General features: G+C 38.7%; 1 protein-coding gene across 1 annotated transcript; it reads right to left on the bottom strand.

Annotated features, from left to right (window-relative positions):
• Positions 1–167: 167 nt before the first annotated feature.
• On the bottom strand, positions 168–25,370 carry LOC118818132 (von Willebrand factor A domain-containing protein 5A-like). Its single transcript, XM_036585280.1, has 25 exons — positions 25,307–25,370; positions 23,968–24,022; positions 21,991–22,193; positions 20,124–20,352; positions 19,836–19,999; positions 19,634–19,748; positions 17,978–18,126; positions 16,133–16,221; positions 15,118–15,262; positions 14,889–14,968; positions 14,694–14,808; positions 14,412–14,570; positions 12,083–12,186; positions 11,704–11,924; positions 10,538–10,562; positions 8,883–8,944; positions 8,676–8,700; positions 7,433–7,488; positions 7,149–7,173; positions 5,531–5,592; positions 5,245–5,269; positions 3,979–4,040; positions 3,331–3,467; positions 1,616–1,739; positions 168–496 (listed from the first exon to the last, which is right to left on the bottom strand). The coding sequence occupies exons 1-25, from the start codon at positions 25,358–25,360 to the stop codon at positions 417–419; spliced, it is 2,565 nt and encodes an 854-aa protein (XP_036441173.1). The 5' UTR covers positions 25,361–25,370; the 3' UTR covers positions 168–416.
• Positions 25,371–27,197: the final 1,827 nt, after the last annotated feature.

Raw genomic sequence — 27,197 nt, 5'->3', positions numbered from 1 at the left:
TCCTCATATGTATAGACAAACGTGTGTGTGTGTGTGTGTGGTGTGTACCAAATATTTGGTAGATGGATGTACTTTATTGATCTGCAATAGCAGCAAAATAAAACATTGACTGCACAGCACAAAAACAGCATATACTCTTTTTAATCTGTTGCACAGATTACAAAGTGTGGTACAAATAGCAAAAGCAGAAAGCTTTGGCTCAATTAGATTCGCATGGCTACTAAGTGAAATGCGAGCAGTCATGCTGTCAACATCAACAAAGAAACCTGCAGCTTTTTATAATTTGGTGAAGCAATTATGGATACATTTTATTTGAAACAACCAGTTCCAGCAAGAATGGATCTTTGTGTGGTTATGAGTCCAGGAATGGAGAGGTAAGTGTGGTGGACAGCCATACGTCAGAATGCAGGAGGAGCTCAAAGTCCAAGACTCTCTTCCTTCACCTGACAACCCAGCAAAGCATTTCCAGCCTGGACGCATTCAGACAGGTTCCCCACTGAAACACATCATCATGAAACACGAATCACAACCATTACACTGAGTTCTCCAGTTTAATACACATACCTACCTTGCACTTAGATAATCATATCAGGGTGCCAGAATTCGAATACTGAAAATCAATGACATCAATCAGATATTCATTACATTCCAATACAAGAAGTCCGAGAAAGTCCGCAGGCTGTAAAGTCCAGTAATTCTGGTCAAATTCGTGAGTAATAATGATGCATTCCACCAGACAAGCTCTCTCTGCTTACCACTAGTGAGCATTCAATGCTGTTTCTGTTATGGAAATTGAGATTTGGAGCACAAACCATATCAAACATATCTAAGCCACCTGTCCAGGATTTCCCTGGATTGTCCAGGTTTTTGGTTGTCTGTCCAGGAAATTCATAATGTGAAAATGTGAGAAGAAACGGCCCAAAATGACTTGGAAAAACGTCTGACGTCCATTGATTTAAAAGTAAAGTAGGTTTTTTCCTTCTCCTGTACAGTTACTATTTTGGAGATACGAGGTTTTCTTCTGACAACAGCGCTATGTTAACATTTCTTTTGACATTTCATTTGTTCAGTCAAATCATCTGTATATAAAGAATAGTTTGATTAGTTCAGATTACCCTCAATGTTCGGACAAACGTTTGGGAAAAGTGCACTGCTGTTGACATGTATAGACATTTGGCAGTATTTTTTACTGATCAAGTGTCCAGGGTTGAGGTGACAACACTAGGCAGCAAACAGTTTGAAATACTGTTTGCTTTTTCAACAGTTAAAAACAAATGCCTGGAAATAAAATGTTTGACCTTTAAAATCTCTGGCTTATTACATACCAAGACTTATTGTTCAGTAACGACAGGGACCTAATAAAACGTACCTAATAAAATGGCTAGCAAGCGTGGCTGCAAGGGAGGTATCTAATAAACTGGCATCTCTGTATATAATCATGTGATTCCAGTAAACTTCACCAGACAGAAATAAGACCCAGCACACATGTGACGTGAATTGTGGCTAAAACAGTGTTTCTTCTCAGGTTTGCTTAGTTTGCTGTTTTATGTTGAATGTAAGAGGAATAATGATTGAAATATTCTACACTGTGTTTGTTGGTGATGTTCTGTGTGACCTTTCTGAGAACGGATCCAGGATGTGGCCTTCAAGGCAATGAACTTCCACTCTTCCTGTTTATCTGCGCTGAAGCCGTGGAGCCAAATCAGAGCCAGAACAGTGGCCCACACTGCACTGTCCACCTGCACACAACCATTAAAAAATACATAGAATTCCACATGATTAAAACATTTGCTTGTATAAATATCCCATATGCCGTTCATCATTGGTCAGTTTCTAACCTCAAGAGCACTGTTGGCCAGTTATTATTTAGGCAGTGGACTATGAATGTATCAAGCACTGTGGTTTTTACACGTCAGCGTAACTGGTAGGTGAGGAGTGATCCTGGACCCAGAAATGTCCAGGCAAGAGTGACTTACTCTGACCACAGATAAAGAGCTACACGTTTAACTCAATGAAGCTAATTGCCTATAGTAGGACGCAGCGTCTAGCTACAAACCAAGCTGTAATAAACCTTTATAACAAGCACCAATAACAAATTTAGAAAAGCTGAAATAACCTACTCACTGGAAGTTTTGTCTGGGACTCGGGGCAGCAGGACAGCAGTGACTTTACATAAGGAAAAGCATCATAAATAGCTGATAAATACATATAGTTAAATCTGATTGGTACTGTGGCAGATTTCACATCATCTGCACCAAATAAAGCTCCTCCTAGTTCAAATCATACAGAAGAAAACAGCAAAAAAAGTCATTTAAAAAATCTTTTGAAAGAAGAAAGCAACATCATTCCTTCTCCTCTATGTGTAGCTCCTTGGGATCTACATGTTTTGCACATATACCAGCCCATATTTTCCCCCTACACCACATCCCTCAGTCCACCCTTCCATGGTTTTCAGATACCCCACTTATGGCGCACTTATAAGCAAGTTTCTATTACAGTGACGCATGGTGGAGGCAGCATCATGCTAAGGGGACATTTTTCAGCAGCAGAATGGGGGGGGGAAACACAGATTACAGCATCATGCTAAGGGAATACTTTTCAGCAACAGGGACTGAGAGGTTTGTCAGAATGGAGGGAAAAATCACGAGCATGATGAAAAATCAGTGAAGCATGGTGGTGGCAGCATCATGCTAAGGGAAAATTTTTCAGCAACACAGACCAAGAAGTTTGTCAGAACAGAGGGAAAAATCACAGATGACAGCAGACAGTACCTTAGAAAGAAAACTCTATGGAAAAAACTGCTAAGGAATACTCGGGTTGGTTTTAAAGTTCACCTTCCAGCACATGAATGATCTCAAATACACAGCTAAGGCAACAAAATAGTGGTTCCGGTCTGAGAATGTCATTAAGTGGCCCAGCTAGAGCTCAGAGCTTTCAGGACAGACCTGAAAACTACTACAGCACTGCAGTATCCCCATTCAACCTGACAGAGCTTGATAGGTTCTGCAGAAAGAAATAGTAGAAGATCCCCAAATCCAGTGTAGCATCATTATTCAAGAATACTTGAAACAGCAATTACTGTGAAGGGTGCTTAGAGAAAACACTGATTAAAGGGTCTGAATACTTGTGTAAATGTATTTTGTTTTTATTTTTTTTAATTTGAATAAACTTTTTGAAAACCTGTTTCTTTTTTTCTTTTTTTGAGATAAAAAAATGAATTAATTTTATAGTAAGACTGTAACATAGCAAGATGGGGACAGTGAAGGGTTCTGAATACAAAATATATAAAAATATATAAAAGCTACATTATCATAACTCAGCATGACAAACCTGGGCCGGCATCTGCTTGTCCAGATTCTGCTCTGCCTTGCCAAACAGATCCAGAAGTCGAGTCTCCAACTCCCAGAACCCTGCAGCTTTCTGGAGAGAGAGCAGCTCCAAGTAGGGGTCCTTCTGGGCTGGTGGGACTGATGCAAAAGTATGTTCAAAAGTATTTATTTTAATTACAAAATCATATGCAGTACTGTGTAAAAACCAGACACTTCCCATATTAGTTACATTTCTTGTGTTCAGCCTGACTGCTGGTAGTAGACAACGGATGGGTAAGTAGTATCAACAGCAGAAAGGTAAGTGCTTTTTATGATATAGACAACATCTCCTTAGTTTCTACCATTCCCCTCTCTCTCTGCTGTCCTAATACAAAAGCCTCTGCTAGCTGTGTTGGTAGAGGGCACAGAAACTCTACTTGAAGCTGCTCCTGAAAACTACAGATTTATGGATAGAGCAAGACAGGCAGACGATGAGGAGGAGTGGCCTGCATTTATAATAGTGACTTTAACTGCAAAAGTTACATAAATAGATGCACAGAATGGTAATTTCTAATCAGACTGGCCCTCATTCATCAAAGTTGCATACAGTCAAATACAGCTGTAGGTAGAGGACACTCCTCTTTGTGTTCCTGTTTAAAGAAATCCTTACCTGGTGGATATTTGCTTGGGAAAAGTAAACCATCACAAAAGTCATCTTCAGGTGGACTTTCCCTGGATCATTTTCAAGTAGTGGGAGAAACAAGAGGAGGAGGCTGATGAGCACTGTATGCTGAGTACTGAGAAACAACACAATAGCTATGGCCAAAATAAACCCCTGTAACTGGCTGCTGAATGGTCTGTGTGCTTGGTTAACTGAACTTAAACTTTACTGAAAGACAGTTAGTAGTGCATTTTGGTCATTTCAGGGGTTAATTATTCTAGTCCAGCTCGCATCTTCAGTTTTGACCTATGTTTGACCCCTTTTGCCAGAAATTATGGATTCTTCTGTCAGTCATAAACACTTTAGTTCATGGTAATTCTCCTGCCAGAGTATATAAAAACATTCATATATAAACAGCATATAAAAACAGCCATATATAAACAGCGTATAAAAACAGCCATATATAAACAGTGTATAAAAACAGCCATATATAAACAGTATATAAAAACAGCCATATATAAACAGCGTATAAAAACAGCCATATATAAACAGCGTATAAAAACAGCCATATATAAACAGTATATAAAAACAGCCGTATATAAACAGCATATAAAAACAGCCGTATATAAACAGCATATAAAAACAGCCATATATAAACAGCATATAAAAACAGCCATATATAAACAGTATATAAAGACAACTGGTGGGCTGTAGTGCAAAAAATCTCAGAAACGGATCTATATTGTCAATTTTTTAGAGCACTAACAACAATGCCAGGTTAAAACTGAAGCAGACAGCAGGTCAGACCACTTGTTTATATATATATTTGAAAGACTTTCACAGTGAAACACTGCATCCCTCACACTCAGAAAAGGCATGAAGACATAAATTAAGCATGTAAATGAAAAAAAAAAAAAAAGAACCTCTTAAAGGTGCAGTGTGTAAGATTTAGTGCCATCTATTGGTGAGGTTGCAGATTGAACTGAATACCCCTTGCTCACCACTCCCCTTCCAAGTGTTTAGTAGAACCTATGGTGGCTGTTGGGTGCATAACATCTACAACAAAATCACTGATTATTGGTACATTATCAATGATATTTTTGTTGATACCATTAAATCTGTGGGTGTTATTCAATATATTTTCCATTTTTTATGGATTTTTACAGATATACTTTATAGGCTGTGTTACTTTGATGTGGTTGGATGTTTTCAGTGTTGTAATGAATTGCATGTAATATACAAAGCTGTGTGTAAAAGTTTGCTTTTTAAACTTACCCTAGAACATCTTGGTATTTACCTCCTACACAGACAAAGAAAAGCAATTGAGAGAAATAACTTATTTTGGGGGGAAATATATGAAGCCACAAAAAGCCACTGTCTACCCTGGTGTCTGGGAGGAGCACAAATTGATTTCCCAATGTCTAAAATACATTAATAAATATGCACAGAATGGTAATTTCTAATCAGACTGGCCCTCATTCATCAAAGTTGCATACAGTCAAATACAGCTGTAGGTAGAGGACACTCCTCTTTGTGTTCCTGTTTAAAAAGAAATCCTTACCTGGTGGAAATTTGCTTGGGAAAAGTATACCATCACAATAGCCATCTTCAGGTGGACTTTCCCTGGATCATTTTCAAGTAGTGGGAGAAACAAGAGGAGGAGGCTGATGAGCACTGTATGCTGAGTACTGAGAAACAACACAATAGCTATGGCCAAAATAAACCCCTGTAACTGGCTGCTGAATGGTCTGTGTGCTTGGTTAACTGAACTTAAACTTTACTGAAAAACAGTTAGTAGTGCATTTTGGTCATTTCAGGGGTTGATTATTCTAGTCCAGCTCGCATCTTCAGTTTTGACCTATGTTTGACCCCTTTTGCCAGAAATTATGGATTCTTCTGTCAGTCATAAACACTTTAGTTCATGGTAATTCTCCTGCCAGAGTATATAAAAACATTCATATATAAACAGCATATAAAAACATTCATATATAAACAGCATATAAAGACAGCCATAAATAAACAGCGTATAAAAACAGCCATATATAAACAGCGTATAAAAACAGCCATATATAAACAGCGTATAAAAACAGCCGTATATAAACAGCGTATAAAAACAGCCGTATATAAACAGCGTATAAAAACAGCCGTATATAAACAGCGTATAAAAACAGCCGTATATAAACAGCGTATAAAAACAGCCGTATATAAACAGCGTATAAAAACAGCCGTATATAAACAGCGTATAAAAACAGCCGTATATAAACAGCGTATAAAAACAGCCGTATATAAACAGCGTATAAAAACAGCCGTATATAAACAGCGTATAAAAACAGCCGTATATAAACAGCATATAAAAACAGCCGTATATAAACAGTATATAAAAACAGCCGTATATAAACAGCATATAAAAACAGCCGTATATAAACAGTATATAAAGACAGCCATATTTAAACAGCATATAAAAACAGCCATATATAAACAGCATGTAAAAACAGCCATATATAAACAGCATATAAAAACAGCCATATATAAACAGCATATAAAAACAGCCATATATAAACAGCATATAAAAACAGCCATATATAAACAGTATATAAAAACAGCCGTATATAAAAACAGCTGGTGGGCTGTAGTGCAAAAAATCTCAGAAACGGATCTATATTGTCAATTTTTTAGAGCACTAACAACAATGCCAGGTTAAAACTGAAGCAGACAGCAGGTCAGACCACTTGTTTATATATATATTTGAAAGACTTTCACAGTGAAACACTGCATCCCTCACACTCAGAAAAGGCATGAAGACATAAATTAAGCATGTAAATGAAACCTCTTAAAGGTGCAGTGTGTAAGATTTAGTGCCATCTATTGGTGAGGTTGCAGATTGAACTGAATACCCCTTGCTCACCACTCCCCTTCCAAGTGTTTAGTAGAACCTATGGTGGCTGTTGGGTGCATAACATCTACAACAAAATCACTGATTATTGGTACATTATCAATGATATTTTTGTTGATACCACTAAATCTGTGGGTGTTATTCAATATATTTTCCATTTTTTATGGATTTTTACAGATATACTTTATAGGCTGTGTTACTTTGATGTGGTTGGATGTTTTCAGTGTTGTAATGAATTGCATGTAATATACAAAGCTGTGTGTAAAAGTTTGCTTTTTAAACTTACCCTAGAACATCTTGGTATTTACCTCCTACACAGACAAAGAAAAGCAATTGAGAGAAATAACTTATTTTGGGGGGAAATATATGAAGCCACAAAAAGCCACTGTCTACCCTGGTGTCTGGGAGGAGCACAAATTGATTTCCCAATGTCTAAAATACATTAATAAATATGCACAGAATGGTAATTTCTAATCAGACTGGCCCTCATTCATCAAAGTTGCATACAGTCAAATACAGCTGTAGGTAGAGGACACTCCTCTTTGTGTTCCTGTTTAAAGAAATCCTTACCTGGTGGAGAGTCACTCCCACAACATATATAATCCGGATAGTCATCTTCAGTTGGACTTTAGTGGGAGAAACAAGAGGAGGAGGCTGATGAGCACTGTATGCTGAGTACTGAGAAAGAATACAAGAGCTATGGCCAAAATAAACCCCTGTAACTGGCTGCTGAATGGTCTGTGTGCTTGGCCGTGAAATTAACTTAAACCTTCTGAAAAACAGTTAGTAGTGCATTTTGGTCATTTCAGGGGTTGATTATTCTAGTCTAGCTTGCGTCTTCATTTTGACTTATGTTTAACCCCTTTTCCCAGCAATTATGGATTCTTCTGTCAGTCATAAACACTTTAGTTCACTGTAATTCTCCTGCCAGAGTACATAAAAACAGCCATATATAACCAGTATATAAAAACAGCTGGTGGGCTGTAGTGCAAAAAAGTCTCAGAAACGGATCTATATTGTCAATTTTTACAGCACTAACAAAAATGCCAGGTTAAAACTGAGGCAGACAGCAGGTCAGACCACTTGTTTTTATATATATTTGAGTGACCGGGTATAGTTTCACAGTGAAACAATGCATCCCTCACAAAAAAATACATACATTAAGCCTGTAAATAAAAAAAAAGTTTTAAAAGTGCAGTGTGTAAGGTTTAGTGCCATCTACTGGTGAGGTTGCAGATTAAACTGAATACCCCTACCTCACCACTCCCCCCTTCCAAGTGTGTAGTAGAGACTATGACATGTTTGAATCCTGATCAGGCCACAGCCCAACAAAATCACTGCTTATTGGCAAATTTTGAATGATATGTTTGTTAATAACGCTAAATCTGTGGATCATCAATAATGGCTGATATTCTCAGCCAACCAATGTACTGGCTGGATTTTAGTGGAGGATACAGAAGATTTTTCTCTTTTGAGCTGAAGGAAACCTACATGATTTTTTACAGATGAAACAGTAAAAGTATGGAATGTTTTGTATATGAATACGAAACATTCGTATGTACTGTAATTTGTACTGTAATTTAACAGAATTTCCATTAAAGGAGTGATGGGATTGTCTGTTAATCTTACAGATATTTTCTGTATTTCCAGTATTTTCTTCAGTGTATTTTCCATTTTTTACAGTTCTTTAACAGTGCACCTGATAGGCTGGGTTACTTTGATTGATTGGATGTTTTCAGTGTTGTACCAAACTGCATGTAATGCTTTATATAACGCTTTAAACCGTGTGTAAAAGTGTGCATTTTAAACTTACCCTAGACCAGTTTCATAGTCACTTCCTGCACAGAAAAAGAAAAGTAATTAAGAGAAATAACTCATTTTGGGGGTGGGCAATATATGAAGCCAAATAACGGTATTTTCTAATCAGACTGGCCCTCATTCATCAAAGTTGCATACAGTCAAGTACAACTGTATTTAGAGGACACTCCTCTCTGTGTTCCTGTTTAAAAAAAATCCTTACCTGCTAGTGATGCCCATTCATCTGGGGGTAATGCACCACGCCAGGGCTCAGTTTGACTTCCCCTGGGTCATTTTCAAGAAGTGGGAGGAACAAGAGGAGGAGGCTGATGAGCACTGTATGCTGAGTACTGAGAAAGAATACAAGAGCTACGGCCAAAAGAAACCCCTATAACTGGCTGCTGAATGATCTGGGTGGTTGGCCATTAAATTAACTTAACTTAAATTAAATTAACTGAATACCCCTCCCTCACCCATCACTTCCAAGTGTGTAGTAGAGACTTTGGTGGCTGTTGGGTACATAGCATATAGACTGGTGCTCTAAATTACCTGTCCAGCAGCAAACAGGCAACTTTGACATCATTTTGAAAACAATTGTCCCTCATCAGCAATTTTCATCTAAGAAAGTCCAATGTTTATCCTTGTTTTCTGCTGTCACTAAATGGTTACCAGCACCGGCACCAACCACTGATTCTTCCTTTCTACGTCTTCCAAACGGTGCTATAGCTTGCTGGTGCGGGAGCTGAGGCTCCTGTAACACCTGCCAGACGGGAGGAGGGTAAAAAGTCCATGGTTAGGATGAGAAATGTCCTTGATGATGTTCCTCGCCCTGCCCAGGCAGCGCTTATGTTAAATGTTCTCAACGGATGGTAACTGGGCACCTGTGACGCGTTGGGCAGTTTTCATCACCCACTGGAGCTCTTTGTGGTCAGATGTGGAGTAGTTGCCGAACCACACTGAGATGCAGTTTGTGCTTATACACTAATAAAAACCATTCCATCTCTCCTAATAGACCCCCTAAATCTTACACACTGCACCTTTAATACCTGCCCTGATGAATTTTCAAAAAGAGAAGCAGAAGGAGGCTGATGACCCCTGTCTAAAGTGCTGAGACACAGGAAGGACACAGTAACTATGGTAATTAAATCTACACATAGGTTTCCTACAGGTTTCCTAGGTTTTGCTTTGGCGGTGCACCAAAGTATATCAATACCCATCTATGTATTTTTCAACCGTTTACATTTTTTTTCATCAATCCATTTTGGAAAATGTGCTTTGAATTCGACCACTACATGAACATAGCTCAGGTCGGGGGGGGGACAGTAATGAGAAAGAGCATCACTCGCAGGATGTTAGCCGGTACTGAGAAATATTTTGAGAAGAAGCTGCCAAAAGAGGAGGAGGAGGAGGAAGAGGAGTAGAGTCTCGTACCTCAGGTACTCTGATGTGTGCAGATTGATGGTGTCAGAGGAGCACTTTGAGATTATGACCCTTAAACTTAAACCTTACTGAAGCGCAGTCAGAAGAAACAGCTACACCTTTGAGAAGTGCAGTTTGGTCATTTCAGGGGTTGATTATTCATGTTTATGTTTTGCCCGTAAACTATACATGAAAGCAGTTCAGGTGTGTGACAGGCAGCTAGATACACTGGCTAATTTTGACTAACAGTTAGCTTTACTAATAAATATTGTATTTTTCTTGTTTTCACTGTACCACTGAAGACAGGGTTACTCTTAATTTCCTTAGTTTCTCTTAATTTCCGTATCAGTTTTCTTCATAGAAAATGTTTTGTTCTGCTCTGTTATTTTGATTTGGTTGATTGTTTTCAGTGTTGTACTCTATACAATGCTTTAAACAATGTGTGGATTTTAAACTTACCGTCTAGCCATTTGGAATCCACCTCCTACACAGACAAAGAACATTTATTAAGAAAATTAACTCATTTTGGGGGAAAAATGCATAAACCCACAAAACCATTTCATGTGCTCTTCTGAAAAGAGAGATAAGAGTTAGTAATACAGTATCAGATGTAACCCGACTGCTACTGCTGCCCACATCACCTGCCAATTTTGTGGAGGGGCTCAAATCATACAAAGACCCAAAGAAGGTTGATTTAACTGTTAACTATGTTTTATACATGAACTCAACACTTAAGGGAATCTACCCTGGTGTCTGGGAGGAGCACAGATGGCTTTCCCAATGACTAAAATACAGGAATTTTAGCTGTGCCAACCCCCACCCTGAGAAGCTATTGGAGGAGCCTGTTAACCTGTTAACTATCTGCTGATCTGGCCAACGTAGGGCTTACTTAGTATGGCTTTGAACCTTGTATTTCATATATGTGGTTGGTATAGTGTAGTGCAGAGGTCTTTAATTAAAAATCAGTAAGGTCCAGTTAAAGAAAATTTCCTCAAACAAAGGTCCAGAACATCATAATGTCTAACTTGCATCATGATTCAGTGCCATATACTGTTTACTGAAGTAGCCTAGTAGGTATATCAACATCTTATACAGTCAACAACTGAATGTCAAATCAAATAAAGTACAGTTCAGTCATATTTCAACAATATTTATTGTCAGTTTTCTCTTTTTAGATCACACCATGTGAAATAATCTGACTCACTTTCTTCTCCGACTACTGTTTCAGAGCAGCCAGATAACTCTCCATAGTTTATCGATTATAGGTCCAGGCCCACATAGGACAGCGTCTGGGTCTGGAATTGGACCGCAGTCCACCTATTTGTGACCTCTAATGTAGTGGGTAACACCTCTGCCTTCTGAGCTTTGGACTGGGGTTCAATGCCCTGCCTGGGTAAACACCCTACATTATACTAATAAGAGTCCTTGGGCAAGACTCCTGACACTACCTTCACCTACAGGAAAATGATCAAAGTGTAAATCGCTCTGGATAAGTGTGTCTGCCAAATGCAGTAAATGTAAATATATGTGAAAGTATTGACTACAAACTTTTTTCTCTCTCAATACTGGGCAGCATGTGAATTTAGAGTTCTGAAGTTTTGAAATAATAAAACAGTTAAACATACCACATGCTTGTGCCACTGGCACTGTCCTCCTCACCAGTGGTCCTCTCACTGGCTGTCCGCTGCCCTTGTGGACGGCGAGGAAAGCAGTGAAAGCGCTGCTCACTCCCGCCTGCACACTGAGCTCCACCACCTTTTCTCTTAAGCTTTCATCTTTCTTTTCCCTCTGCTCCATTTCCAGAGATCGGATCAAGGAACGAGCGGCCAGCCTATGAATCCCCAGCCTTCATAGAGTATCAACAATGACATTGTCAGCTTTTACTTCCAGCGTACTGACATTGTTAATAAAAGAGGTAAAATTACTGCTGTTATGCAAAAAACCATTATTAGTATGCAGCGCCCTCTATAAACTGCAAGGGCAAGTACACTGTGTTTATGTTACCCTGTGTCCCCAGAAGGTTTAAGGCAGAAGCTGAGCTGGTTTGTCATTGGTTGCTCTGCCAGACCATAGTGCACAGTGACACTTCCTTCATCGTTCTCAGAGCTCTACGTTAGACAGACAAAAATTGATTTTGTTATTACATAATAACTTAATCAGCTATATTATTTTATACCTCTGGTCAACTATTAGAAGTAGTTAATGTAAATGCTTATTCACATTATCTACTCATATAAGATTTTTATTTATTTTTACCATTTTCCACATTTTAAAACAAATGAAAACTTCTGTACAGGGAACACACTTAAATATGGCATTTTCTGCTAATTTTAGGGGATAATTTCTATGTATTTGCTGCAGTTAATAGCAAATATTGGGAAAACAAAACATATAATAAAAATTGCCCCATGACCTTTACACATTTATTTTGTTAAATTAAGTAAACTAAAGTAAATGAAGTGAAATAAAGAGTAACTGTGTATCTCTGTACAGGATGTGTACTTATTCTCACTTTTGGAAATGACTGTATAAAAGCCTTATGCCTAATTTTTGAGATCAGGCATTTCAGCAACACCCATTGCTATAAGTGTACTTCTATTTTATGAGTGTACAAAAACAAACAAATAGCCATGCAATCTCAACAGACAAACACTGACAGTATAATGCAGGGGTCTTTAATTAAAAAGTCAATAAGGTCCAGTTAGAGAAAATTTCCTCAAGCGAAGGTCCGGAATATCATAATGTCTAACTCCATTATGATTCAGTGCCATATACTGTTTACTGAAGTAGCCTAGTAGGTATATCAACATCTTATACAGTCAACAACTGAATGTCAAATCAAATAAAGTACAATTCAGTTATATGTCAACAACATTTAATGTCAGTTTTCTCTTTTTAGAGTGTGCCATGTGAAATAACTTCCCTCTGACTCACTTTCTGCTGTTTCTCGCCTCGTCCCTCCCCTGTGCGTGCGTCACTCACTCGAGTCTCAGTGCTCATCGTAATGCACAGATCTGATTGGCTGAGTAGCGTCACGTGTGATATTTCCATTGCATGCGTTTGGTCTGTGAGTTTCCCGGGGCGCTAAAGCTACCATAAAGGCTATTAAAGTTGCATTGATTAAAATAGGACCACCCCGCCGAAATTAAATAATTCTCCATAGTTTAACGGTTATAGGTTCAGGTCCACATAGTACAGCGTCTTGGTCCAGACTCGGGCCGCGGTCTGCCTATTAGTAACCTCTGGTATTATGGGTCGTACTGAATAGCTCAGAGACTTTAAACGCAAAATTTATGCCCTGCTAGATCTGCCCCGGTTAACTGTAGCAGCAACAACAGTAAAGCCACGAAGTGGTAGACCACGCAAACGTAGAGAGAGCGGCTGCCAAAGGTCACAGCAAACTTCTTGCAAAACAGAATTCGCACACAGGGTTGCACAAAGCCAAAAGCACCTTTGTAAGCTTACAAACTTGCATACTTTCTGCACTTTTGCACTGGCTATTGCGGATGCTCCACTAAAACAGGTGACACTATGACATTTTCCATGACTGGTGGAAAACGATTCCATCACAGTTCTAACTACGGTGACCAGTTAGAAGCTGGCAAATAGAAAGCTAACATCTGCCTTGTGCCTGTGTGAACCTAAATATAAGATAACCTGTATGTTTTGGTGCTTACTACTAGTTAGTACTACTGAATAATAGAATTAACATCTTATATTTAGGAGGCATTTATTTTTTATTTAATAAAAGCTCATTTCGCAGTGAAATATTGGTGTCTCGATAATGCTATGGGGTTGTTTTTCAGGGTTTGGGCTTGATCCCTTAGTTCCAGTGATGGGTACTGTTAATGCTACAGCGTACAAAGGCATTTTAGACAATTATATGCTTCCAACTTCCTGGCAACAGTTTGGGGAAGGACTGTGCCATTGTGCACAGAAAAACTGCACCCCTGTTTATGCATAATGCATCCATATACGCTGTTACCTGCGCCTCCTTGTACATTCATTATTGCACTGCCAACATTCCTAAAACATTTCTAAACAAAACATTGCTAAACATTCCTAAAATAAGAACAGAAAGGCTCCTAGCTGGCTACAAAAAGAGTTTGCAAACTGCCAAAGAGGTGTTTCTCAGTACTGGCCTAGTAGGATGTTCAAACTTTCGGATCTGTCATGATTACTATTTTATTTTTAATGTTTAATAATTATAACATAACTGTGCATCGATTTTAGCAGAAAATGTTATGTTTAAAATTAAAATTACTTATGTGTTTACATCTTTTCACTTCAAAAATCATAGTCTACATATTATATATTGACAGAGTTCTCTCACCTCTCCTGTGACCTGAGCGTACAGAAGTGCCCTCTGACCCTGAAGGATAACATTGAGGGGAGGAGACAAAGCAGTGACGGACACGCCCTCTGGAAGGGTCCATTGCACAGAGATGTCAACAACAGAGGGCTGCAGGGCGAGGCTGAGGGACTGCATCACCTGCAGAAAAGAGGAGACGGATCAGAATTATAGAGAAAGAAGGACAGATGATCTTCACTCTGCACTTGTCTTTGTTTATATTCTACTAACAGTGTAAGCACACAGAGCCACGCCCAGTCTTACTTTGAGCTGCAGTCGGTCATCGCTTGTGATGAACTGGGCAATGCCGCGTCCTTCTGTAGCCATTCCAGTGATCAGTGCAGTGCTGGCTCCCTGACCAATGCCGAAGGTGAAGCACCTAAAAAAAATGAACCAACATGACCATCTCCACAAAACAACAGACTGTGGTGTCATGTGTGCTTGAGTGAATAAACTGACCTGTGGGATCTAGAGTGAGTTCTGACCAGGTCCAGGATCTCTTTGGTGTTGAAGACCTCTCCGTCAGTGAAAACAAACACCTTGTAAAAGAGAAAGAAAAACTTTGTGGTGAGCAAAAAAAAAAAGACCTCTAACCCTCCTCCTCTTTTGGAGATCAAGACGTAAAATATACTTAAACTCAGACAAATAATGCAGTTCTGTGTTGTTCTTGGAGTGAGGAGCACCGTACCTGTCTGGGATGATCTGGAAGGCATTCTTGACCATAGATGTGCCGCAGTGGTTTCAGAATCTCTGTCCCACCCATATCCGCGTTCATAGCCTCCACTTTCTTCATCGCCTCCTCCATCGTCTGCTGAGTGTATTCCACACTCTTACTGGAACAAAAAAGAATTAAATGAACTCATGCATCTGTGAGTTAAAGCTTTTTTCAGTTATCAAACTAAGGCCCAATCCCATTTCACCTCTTGCCCCTACCACTCAGCCCTTAGCCCTCTGTTTTGCGCATTCACGTCTAGGGGTAGGGTGTCCCAATTCTTGTTGAGATAGAGGGGTGGGGCGAAGTGTTAGGGCTACATGACCCTCCAAACAGAGGTTTTTCAGAGACTCCAAACAGAGTGATATGAGAAAAAAAGAAAAACTGGCAAGACGGCTGAACAAGAGACCAAAGAAACCCACAAATGTGAGAATTTTGTCCATTAAAAATTACAATAACCACTGTATTATCTTAGTTTAATGTTGTTTCAGTGTATTTTGGTCGTTTTTCTTCATAACAAGCATAAAAAATTGCTAATAGTATGCCAATGTCTCGGTAGCTAGCTAGCTAACTTTCCCGTTACACCTTAAATAGTCCAGCAGTTCTGACGCCTGAAGCACCAGAATGTAGCTGCTGCACCATTTAAGGTGGAACAGGAACATTCGAACAAGAAGCTGGAGAATATCTGACTTCAGCTTCATATCTCTGAAGAATTAGGGGTGGGTGATAATAAATAATTGCCCCCCTCTTTGAAGGCATATGATGCCCTAAATGTAACTAAAGCCCAGCAGTGAGGAGCTGAACTTTACTCTGACTCTGCGGTCGTCTACAGAGCAGCACTGGTAGCTGTTAATGAAGTTAACAGTTCCAAGGGGTTAGGGTAACACTCGAAAACAAGGGGTAGGGGTATAAAGAAGAAATGGGACTGGGCCTAAATCTGCTAGTGCACTAATCATGATCATGATGACCTAAGTGACCACAGAGCACTCACTAGAAAAAGGACTTGAAGTCAGAACCAAAGCCGTAGATGTTGAAGTAGCAGCCCAGGGGAAGACTCTTCAGCAGCAGGAGAAGAGTTTCCTGCAGAATGACACGAGGAGAAACTAACATGTTAATAACAACAAGGGAAAAATTATTATGTGCTGTTGAAGAATGTGGGGTTCCAGCAGGTCTTCATTAATCTCCCTTATTTACATGTATCTTCAATGATTGTAAATATATGCAGGTAAGGGAGAAGGTAATACCTGCTCTGTGGTGGTCCCCTTTGGGGGTCTGACCACTGAAGAACAGGGTAAAAGGGGGCTAACAAAGTATCCAGAGAAACAGATGGACTACAGTCTGTAACTGTAGAACTACAAAGTGCACCTATATAGTAAGTGGAGCTGATAAAATGGACAATGATTGTAGAAACGAGGTGTACATAATGAAATGGCCAGCCAGCATATATTTAAAACAATGTTTTAGGCCAGATCTTATCCTTTTATATTTTACAACTATTGTCAAACAAAGTCTCAGACACCAGGCAATGTCATTTATCATTTAAAGGAAAACAAACTAATTTCCTAAAATTCATTATTGAATCACTGAGATGTAAACAGAGTCAGTCAGAGAGGTTCGGTTTGAAATGCACCATTCTCGATAAACTTACAGTGTTAAAAATGCAGCAGCATCCTAACAAAAACGGAACAGAGAGATCAGATCACTCCCGTTTTAAAAGAGCTGCACCGGCTGTCTGTATCATTCAGGATAGATTTTAAAGTTCTGCTGCTAGTTTTAAAGCTCAAAATGACCTTAAAGCTCCACTTACATCACAGAGTGTCTGTCTGTTTATGGTCCAGCACGTAATCTAAGATCTGCAGATACTGACCTTCTGCAACCACCTTCAGTAAAATACAGAAAATGTGGAGAGACTCTTTCAGTTATTCTGCTTCTCAACTGTGCTCAAGTCAAGCTCAGAGCTTACTTTTAATAAAAAGTGAAAAGTCTGAAAATGTGTCTCTTTAACTCAGCATTTCATTAAAACTCTTTGTCTCCTGGTTTTTATCTTCTAATTTGATTTTTATAATTTCATTTTCTTCTGATTCTAAATAAATACTTATAATTTCTTGTGTAACTGTTTATTGCCTGTCTGTAAAGCACTTTGAGAAGTGCTATATAAATAAAAATTATTATTATTATTATTATTATTATTATTATTATTATATAAATATATAAAATATAAAAATATAAAATCACAGTGGTGGTGATGGGGACCAGACATCTGAAGAGTTTAATGCATCTAAAAGCTCCCTAACAGAAAGTTATTAGATGGAATTGTTCTGAATATGTGTTTCTGAACTTAATAGTATTTTTAAAATCCATTCATGGTGGAAGGGTACATACATGGTGTTATGAGGCAAATTAGTCCCCAAAGAAACCTTCTTTTCTATTTTTGTTCCTTTATTTTTTGTACATTTACTACTGTTTAACCATTATCACCATTACATATTAAAAACTCAGAAGACACATGTAGGTTTACTGCTCGTTTTGCATGTTAAATAAAATAGCTTTATTTGTGCATTTCCTGTTTTCTATCACCCGCACTGTAAAGAAATCAGAGTTGGTAAGTTTCTCTATAGTGCACCATTTCACATTCAACCACTCTCAATGACTCCTCACATCTTGAAGATTTAATTATCTATTTTTAGTTAAAAAATCAGTTAAATTTCCTTTTAACATAAACAATTGTGAACAATTCTGGCCCAGTAGGTTTCTCTAGAATGGCAAAATTGGAAAAAAGTAAGTAAATTTCCATTAAATATTAACACATGCTTTAAAAGTAATGTAAAAACTTTACCCGGGCGCTCTTGATCGAGGACCCGCTCATACTGCCTGACTGATCCATTAGGAAAATAAACTCTCCACGTTTCCCAAAAGTATATGCCACCTCTGGAGGGAACTCTGGGTACAGACTAACCATGACGACGGAGTCGCCCATCAGAGAACCTGGAAAAGGAAGGCTCTGTAATGAAACATCCTGTTTCATTTTCATGTTTAAAGAAGATGGTAGATGAGAAAATTGTAGTTGTTTCAATAAACACTTGTTTAACTCTTTAAACTCTTGGCTTATTATGCAGATATTATGCAGATATTAATATTAAGATGTATTTTTGGTAACTATTATGCAGGGTTGGGATAGCTACTGAAAAATTTGTAGTTTGCTACTTTGTAGCTATTTTCCCAAAATGTGTAGCTGCTACAATTTAGCTACTTTTCCAGAAAAAGTAGTGGCTACTTTTTAGCTACTTTCAAAGCACGACTGTCAGAATGTTTGTGAATCTCCACCTGACTCACCAAACTGACAGTGTGAACAAGACACTGCATTTAATCATGAGCCAGAAAGAAACAAACATACAACTGAAAAGCTGCAAATATACAAAAAGATCACCAAAAAGTGAGTTTAAGTGTAACCAACAATCAAACTTACACAACAAAGGCGTGACATCCAACAAGAATTTAGACTGAAGGCAAAGTCAATCATTCAAGGTTTATTCTAACAAAAATCAACAAAAATAACCGAATACAAACCAAACAACTTTGTGCAAAGCACTGGCAACCGTTAAAACAAAACTGATCCAGTTTAAACATTTCAGTGAGATGTACAGACACAACACAGAGTCCTTTAAACTTCAGCAACACTTTAGCCTCAAAATTCTCATCAGTGACTCTGGCTCTGTGCAGTACTGTTAGTGATAGTCGGTTAGGAAAATGTTTTTCCCGCTTTAGCTAAGTCAGGGTTTGGCAACATGCGGCTCTTTTACTGCCCCGATGAGGCTCTACAGCAGAACTAGATTTTTAGATAGAATCACAAAGTCCTCCTTCGCTGTAAAATAAAGCTCTGCTGATCGTTATAACACACAGCTCTAACACAGTTTTCACAGTAAATGGTGTTAAACACTGGAGTTAATGTAGAACTGCTAATTCAGCTTTTAGCGCTGAAGATTGACGTGCAGACTGCTGGTCACAGAGCGATGCAGACAATCTCGCCTAGCTCGTAGCTAAAGAAACGGCAGAGAGAGATTTAAGACGAACAGCGATAATTTGGAGACGAATGGACTCATTTGCAGTCATAATCACTCCAGCTGGTTTCCTGATACGTTTAATATGCAATGAGAAACTCAAACACTAAGTCGCGAAGTTGAAGTCAGTTCCTCATTCACCAGCTTTTTTTTCAAATTTTCCCATTTCACCTTAAATGGCACAGCAGTACATTCTGGCCCCTCAGGCACCATTTAAGATGGAACAGGTAAATTCGAACAAGAAGCTGGTGAATGAGAAGTGACTTCAGCCTCATAAAAAGCTTAATGTTGAGAGACATTTTACAAGAAACTCTACTTTCACAGAAAAGTTTCCTGACTGTTTCCTGATATAAGAAAAAAAAAACATACTTTACTTTTAATGTAAGTCAATGGGACCAGAATTTTTTGAGTCATTTTGGGCTGATGAATTTTACCTGGTTTGGCGTTCGGAAGTCCTGCCTCTACTATGGCAGTGGGCTGATGGGCATCTTGGTAATAAAGCAACATCTCCACATCCCTGTCGAACTTGTGTCCTGGAGAGAGACTCACCTGCGTTCAGATAATTGGGGAGTCTGAAAACTCTGAAACGTCTGCTCACTCAAACAGGTCTTCCCTTTTTTTTCAGTGCACACTCACCTTTGCCTGAGTCTGAGCTGTGTTGAGGTAGATCAGTGGTTCCAGAGAGCAGCTGGACTCTACTTTAGAAACAGGGATGGGAGAGATGATGTGGACACTAAGGGACAGAGTATAAGACACCTTAATTGCAGGAACAGCTGTTACCTCGGGCACATTACTTGCATCTGAGAGAGAGAGAGATGAATGAAAACAACCACATTAAACATAAACCACAGAGAAATATGAGACTCTTCCATCGTAACATGACAAAAAACTGGTCATAAATGCCATAAATGATTATCAGCTTGCCGATGTTGCTGGGTGCATATCGTGGGTTGAGCACTGCTGGCAGACAGAAGCGCAGACCATCATCTGCCTGCACAGCCAGCTCAATGACGTAGATGAGAGTCACAGCAGCGTTTTCTTTAGGAGGCAGGTTCCCCACAGCCAGCCGAAAAATATCTGGGCTCGCATCGCTCTCCTCCAATAGAAATGCCTGCTGACCTGAACTTATCGCATCATCATAGTCCTCACGTGCCTGAGAAAGAGAGGGCAAAGCACATCATCAACCTGCAATGGAATCCCTGATGAAAATGTTAGTCAGGGGTTTAACAATGCATCATGAAACTGTGATATTGCAATGTAAGACAATGTGCATCGTGGAGAAGTGACATTGTATCTGTGAAGAATGGACAACCTATTAATTATGCCATTTAATGCAACTGCATTGTTTAAACACCAGCATTCGCAAATGAATAGCATCAGTCAACAACTCACTACAGTACTCCTTCTTAATCCCAGCTCTTTTGTCATTATTAAGCTGAAACAACATCATTGTAGTCATTTTTCTTGATTCAAATTTTGTTCAAATTTCCCAAGAATACTAAACCATGGACCCAGCATTGTGATTTGAATCGAATCATGGGATGAGTGTATCGTTACATCACCAATAAATAAGGAAATCAAATTCAGCTTCAGTTGGCCTTGTTTACTCAATTAATATACAAATATATTCATTTAAAGCATCACTGAAGTTATAAATTAGACCTCAACACTACCCAGCAGTCACTGGACAGAAGATCACAGGGCAGACACAGCATGCAAACAGGAAGAACCCTGGTTACCAGGCCAGGGAATCGAACCCAGGCCCTTCATGCAGTGAGGCGACAGCTCTACCCACTGCCACACTGTACCACCTATGAAAATGCATGATGATGCAAATTGTAAACCCCCCCTCATACTGCTGCACCCCTTCACCCACTACCCTGCATGCTGAACAGATGAGATGAGAAAGAGCAGAAATGAAAATAATCTCTCACTGTAACATTAAAAATCAGAAAGATTCTGTTTTTATGTAACCATGTCTGTGTGAGGGATGAGGCAACCAGGCAAGAGTGGTAGATGAGAAAGAAGAAAGAAGTTCTTTCTCTCTTTCTCTGCTCAGGTGCTTGCGCTGTGTGTTGTGCTGGTATGAGTGGATCAGACACAGTAGTGCTGCTGGAGTTTTTAAACACCTCAGTGCCACTGCTGGACTGAGAATAGTCCACCAACCAAAAATATCCAGCCAACAGCGTCCTGTGGGCAGCGTCCTGTGGGCAGCGTCCTGTGACCACCGATGAAGGACTAGAGGATGACCAACACAGACTGTGCAGCAGCAGATGAGCTATCGTCTCTGACTTTACATCTACAAGGTGGACTGACAAGGTAGGAGTGTCTAATAGAGTGGACAGTGAGTGGACACAGTGTTTAAAACCTCCAGCAGCACTGCTGTGTCTGATCCACTCGTACCAGCACAACACACACTAACACACCACCACCACGTCAGTGTTACTGCAGTGCTGAGAATGATCCACCACCCAAATAGTACCTGCTCTGTGAGGGTCCATAGGGGTCCTGGCCACTGAAGAACAGGGTAAAAGGGGGCTAACAAAGTATGCAGAGAAACAGATGGACTACAGTCTGTAACTGTAGAACTACAAAGTGCACCTATATAGTAAGTGGAGCTAATAAAATGGACAATGAGCGTAGAAACAAAGAGGTGGTCCTTATGTTATGCCTGACCGGTGTGTGTGTCTATATGTATTTCCATCAACCAAGGAGGAAGAGGCACCTGAAGGCCTACTCAGCTAGGCCAGTTCCAGTCTTTTGCCCTTTTGCTCTTGGATGTCATGCTCACCTTCTGTTTCTCCTGCACCTCGGCCACCACCTCCTGGTTGGCGATCTTGGCACTGAAGTGACAGAGAGCTGCTTCTGCAGGTAATGGAAACACAAACAGGGCCTCCAATGGAAGCTTCTCCTTATTCACGTACTGCAGGGTGGACGTTACCGTGGCAACATGCCCCTTCACCTGCACCTCCACCTCCACACTCTTCAGAGGAACTTGTGCAAGAGAAAGAGCAGAAATTAAGTTTAAGATGACAACGGAAAAAAACCCAGCTTTCTCCTTCAGTGCTGTGAAAAAGTGTTTACCCCCTCCCCAATTTGTCACATTTGAACATTAGACAAAGATAACTCAAGTAAACACAAAATGCTGTTATTAAATGATGATTTTGTTTTATTGAAGAAAAAATACTGTACAGCGTTACCCGGCCCTGTGTGAAAAAGTAATTACCCCTTAGCTACTAAATCAACCAGTTAACCAAATTCAATTGACTATTGGGTTCAATTTCACAGCCACACCCAGGCATGATCACTGCCAGACCTGTTGAATTTAAACATCACTTAAACAGAACCTGTCTGGCAATGTGAAGCAGCTAGAAGTTCTCAGAAAGCAACACTTGATGCCACGTTCTAAAGTGATTCAAATATAAATGCAAATCCAAGTCACTGAAATCTGCCAGTTGGAAAAAAGTTTCAAGGCCAATGCTGAGGCTCTGGGACTCCAAGGGACCACAGTGAGAACCGTTATCCACAAATGGAGAAAACATGGAACAGCGGTGAACCTTCCCAGGAGTGGCTAGCTTACCAAAATTTCACCAACAAATCAACCAGGAGGTCACAAAAGAACTCAGACGAACATTTAAAGAACTGCAGGCCTCACTTGCCTCAGTTAAGGTCAATGTACATGATTCCACAATAAGAAAGACACTGGGCAAAAAATGGCACCCATGTGGGAGTTACAAGGCACAAATCACTTCTGATCAAAACAAACACAAAGGTGGAACTTTCTGGAAGACATGGGTCCCGTTATGTTTGGCATAAAGCTAACACCGCATCCCATTCTAAAAACATCATACCAGCAGTGAGACATGGTGGTGGTAGTGTAATGGTCTGGGGATACTTTGTTTCTGCAGGACCTGGACAACTTGTTATAACTGATGGAACCATGAATTCTGCTATCCTGAATTCTCTATCAGAAAATCCTAAAGAAGAACATCTGTCTGCCGGTTTGTGACCTAAAGCTCAAGTACAGTTGCTATGTTGTTATGGAGCAGGTCAATGGACTAAAGCACACAAGCAAGTCCACCTCTGAATGGCTCAAAAGAAACAAAATTAAAGTCCTGACTTGAATCCCATTGAGATACTGGGGCAAGACCTTAAACAGGTGGAAACCCTACAGTGTCGCCGAATTAAAATAATTCTGCAAAGAAAAATGGGACAAAATTCCTCCACAGTGATGTAAAAGACTTCTCTGATTGCAGTTACTGCCAAAGGTGGCACAACCAGTTATTAGGTTTAAGGGGGCAGTTACTTTTTCACATAGATATTATAGGTTTTGTATAAGTCTTTATCTTCAATAAATGGAATGATCATTTAAAATCTGCATTTTGTGTGTACTTGTGTCCTCTTTATCTTGTATTAAAATGAGTTCTGTGATCTGAAACATTTAATGTGACAAATTAGCAGAAATAGAAGAAACTGGGGAGGGGGCACATACTTTCTCACAGCACCGAATGTGGAAAGTACCAAACCACACAGTCCTGTTTCAGATCTCTACCACCTACAAGTAAAACAATACAGGAAAGAGCCCTGCAACCTATTTTACTATGACCGTACATATGCCTGAGAAAGAGGACGTACATCAAAATGACTGAGATCGGTGGATGAATGTTATCATGTAAAGTCACGAGTTCAAGTAGGTATTCATCACAAATAAGAGTTGTAAACATAATAGGACCCAATGTCTTGTACAGAAAAATAAAATAGAAAATACCTTGCTGGCCTGTCTGGGTTATTAGGCCACAGCTGTTTGCATATATGGAAGCCTGCTGAGTAAGGAATCAGTTACAGCATGTTAGAAAAGGAATTCTAAAGGAATTCTGATATAGTTACCTTTACCCAACACTGATGATCTTTATGTGGCAGATAAATGTCAAATTATGCTTTACAGCAATTAACATGCATGAACTTGCTACCTAAAGTAATGATGCTGCGTAATATGTGATTCGAATAAGTAATTAGTGATGTACATTATTATAGTCAACAACAATATTATGATACATATAAAAGAGGAACGCTGCTAGGGTTAAAAAAAAAAAACAGTAACACTTTACAATAACAACAGTACTTAAGAGAGTAATAAGCATTACTAAATGGTAAGTAATGTTGCAATTACTCATTAACTAATGAGAGAAATAAGAACTAACTTTTAGATTTTATTCATTGGTTTATAATCATTACTAAATGGTTAAGTAACGTCTCAGTTGATCACAGTACTACAGTACTACATAACTTAGCATAGTAATGATTACTAGAATGCTGATTGTAAGTAATTTGTTAATGTGTTAGTGTAGCTCAATGATTGAGACAGTACAAATTAAGCACTAAATAAGAATTTGTTGAAGTCTAATAATGTCAAATAAAGTGTTAACTAATATTTTACCAAAAAAAAAACCTATTAGGACAACCATTAGAATTGAACCATCATGTAGCCATTAACTAAAATCTCATGATAACATTTAATAAATGATTTAAAATATTAATTAAGAATTGAAATAGTTGATAAAGATGGCAGATGGTCAGATGTAGAATTCAGTGGCTGCTATGTTTGCTCTCTATGTGCTAATACAAGTTAAGGCTTCTTGGCAAGGATGACGTTTGTGGACAGGCTCCATGGTGTGTATGCGTGTTTGTATGTATGTATGTATGTATGTATGATATATATATATATATATATATATATATATATATATATACTTATTACAATCTAAATTAATGTTAGTTCCTACTTCTCTCTTTAGTTAATGATTAAGTGCTACATTACTTCACCATTTAGTAATGCTTAGAACTCTCTTAAGTACCGTTAACAGATGAACTCTTATTGTAAAGTGTTACCAAAAAATCTTTTACCACAGAGACCTACAATAAGCCAATTTTTGGCTGATGGCTATCTAATCTGATAAAATAGCCTCAGTCTGTTTATACTCTTCTAAGAAGCTGCTCCATGAATCACTTCATAAGATGTAAGAAAGTAAACAAAGTGACACTCTTGCACTGACAAATTAAGATAACACCTTATATTAGTGATAAAGTATTAAAGTGTCTATTCTTACAGATGTTGCTTTTCTTCTGGTTTTTCTTCTTAGTTGAGAACATTTAGCCCCCATCTCTCCAGCAGCTGTGTCAGTCTGATCTGACTGCAGCTTTCTTTCCTTGCTGTAATGTAAGGGGGGGCGGTGCTTCTACCCTCACTACCAGAAACCATACAAATCAGTGGGAAGTTCAGTTGTTTGTGCTAAAAACTGCAGTAGTGTTGCAGTTTGCAGCAATATTACATTCATACTGCAGTACTACAAACTGAGAAAATGAGAGAAAAATGAGAGGAATGAGAGAAAACGTTACCCTTAAGAACAACACCCATTTACTGTAAAGCAAAATCATATCTGTGCATGTGTTTAAGCATGTAAGGGATGAGGACGATACATAAGCTGATGTACAGTAAGAAGAAATAAACTGAAACAGCAGACAATTTAGCTTTTATAGCACACAAAAGAAAATCTTGTAAAGGGGCTTGATGCCCCACCGTCAGGCCAGGGTGCCCTCCTATATGGGTAAAGAAGCCCCTGTATTTGTTAAACACTTCTACCGTGGACATTAATTCAAATACACTTCGGTTAAATTACTTAAACCCCTGCCTTGGATTTCAATTAACTAGCCACTTTATAAGACTGACAAACAGCCATATGGAAAAGTTTGGGTGCCCCTGGTCAGTTTACATGTTTTACTAAGTGAAAATAACACACACACACATTTTAATGCACAGTTAATGTTCATTTGCTGAATTTAACATTACTGAAATAACAAAAAACAACATAAAATGTGGCCGGTGCAAACCTGATGACGCATTTTATATTTCTTCAATTTGCTAAAGTCTACAAATAAATACAACCCCATTTCCAAAAACATTTGGACGCTGTGCAAAAAGTAAATAAATAACAAAATGCAATGATATGCAAAACAATTAAATCCCATATTTCATTAAAAATAGTACAAAGACAACAAATCAAATGTTGAAACTGAGAAATTTTATTATTTTTTAAAATATTTGCCCATTTTGAATTTGATGCCAAAAACACATTCCAACAATTCAAGAATAATGTTTTAGAATAAATAAATAAAATAAAGATATCAGTAACTAATCAAGTCTTAATCATGAGTCTGTAGCAGAAATGATTACCTTACTGGGAAGGAGACAAATTAGTAATTAATTAATAACAACAAATCAGTAGATCAGTAGAACAGGACTGACTCATAAGTAGTTGTTTGTTCTTATGCTACTTCTTTAAATGCATAAACACACTTATCAGTTCATTAGCAGTGTGATAAGCAGCATTTAGTACACAGTTAATGAGTACATAAGAAAAAACAGAAAAACAGTTTACGGTGTACTCAATTACTAATTACTAAGTACTTAATCAGTTACTAATGCTTAATAAGCAGTTAAGGAATAACATTTGTTGTGCATGCAAAGCATCTTATACAGATATTGAGTAATTACTAAATAATTAGTATGTAATAATTAGTAAATGAGTAACAAGCATATAACTATTAATAAATTTGTGAACCTTAATGTAAAGTGACTCCTACCATTTGAATAGAACTGAAAAACATTTTTAGAGAGTGTGCTGGAGCCAGAGAAACCTTGCTGACCATTAGAGAACTGCGCAGGACTGTTTGTTCAGTCCCTCTCCCACAAGGTTTCATCCCGCTCCCGCCGACTCCTACAGAAAATTGAAATTATTTGTCCTGCTCCTGCTAGCTACTGAAACATTTTGGCTCGTTCCCGCCCACACAGTTCTGTCAAGGCCAACTGACATTCAATATTTCACATAGTTTATTCACAAATACATTATTCTCTGCTGAAATAACATGGCAGTCATGGTCATCAGGCTCACTGTGAGTAACTTCACCAAATGCCGTTTATATCTAGTATAACAAAACAGG

The sequence above is a fragment of the Colossoma macropomum genome, unplaced genomic scaffold, assembly GCF_904425465.1.
Source record: "Colossoma macropomum unplaced genomic scaffold, Colossoma_macropomum, whole genome shotgun sequence".
Classification (NCBI taxonomy): domain Eukaryota; kingdom Metazoa; phylum Chordata; class Actinopteri; order Characiformes; family Serrasalmidae; genus Colossoma; species Colossoma macropomum.
This window is presented reverse-complemented; position numbering and strand designations above follow the sequence as displayed.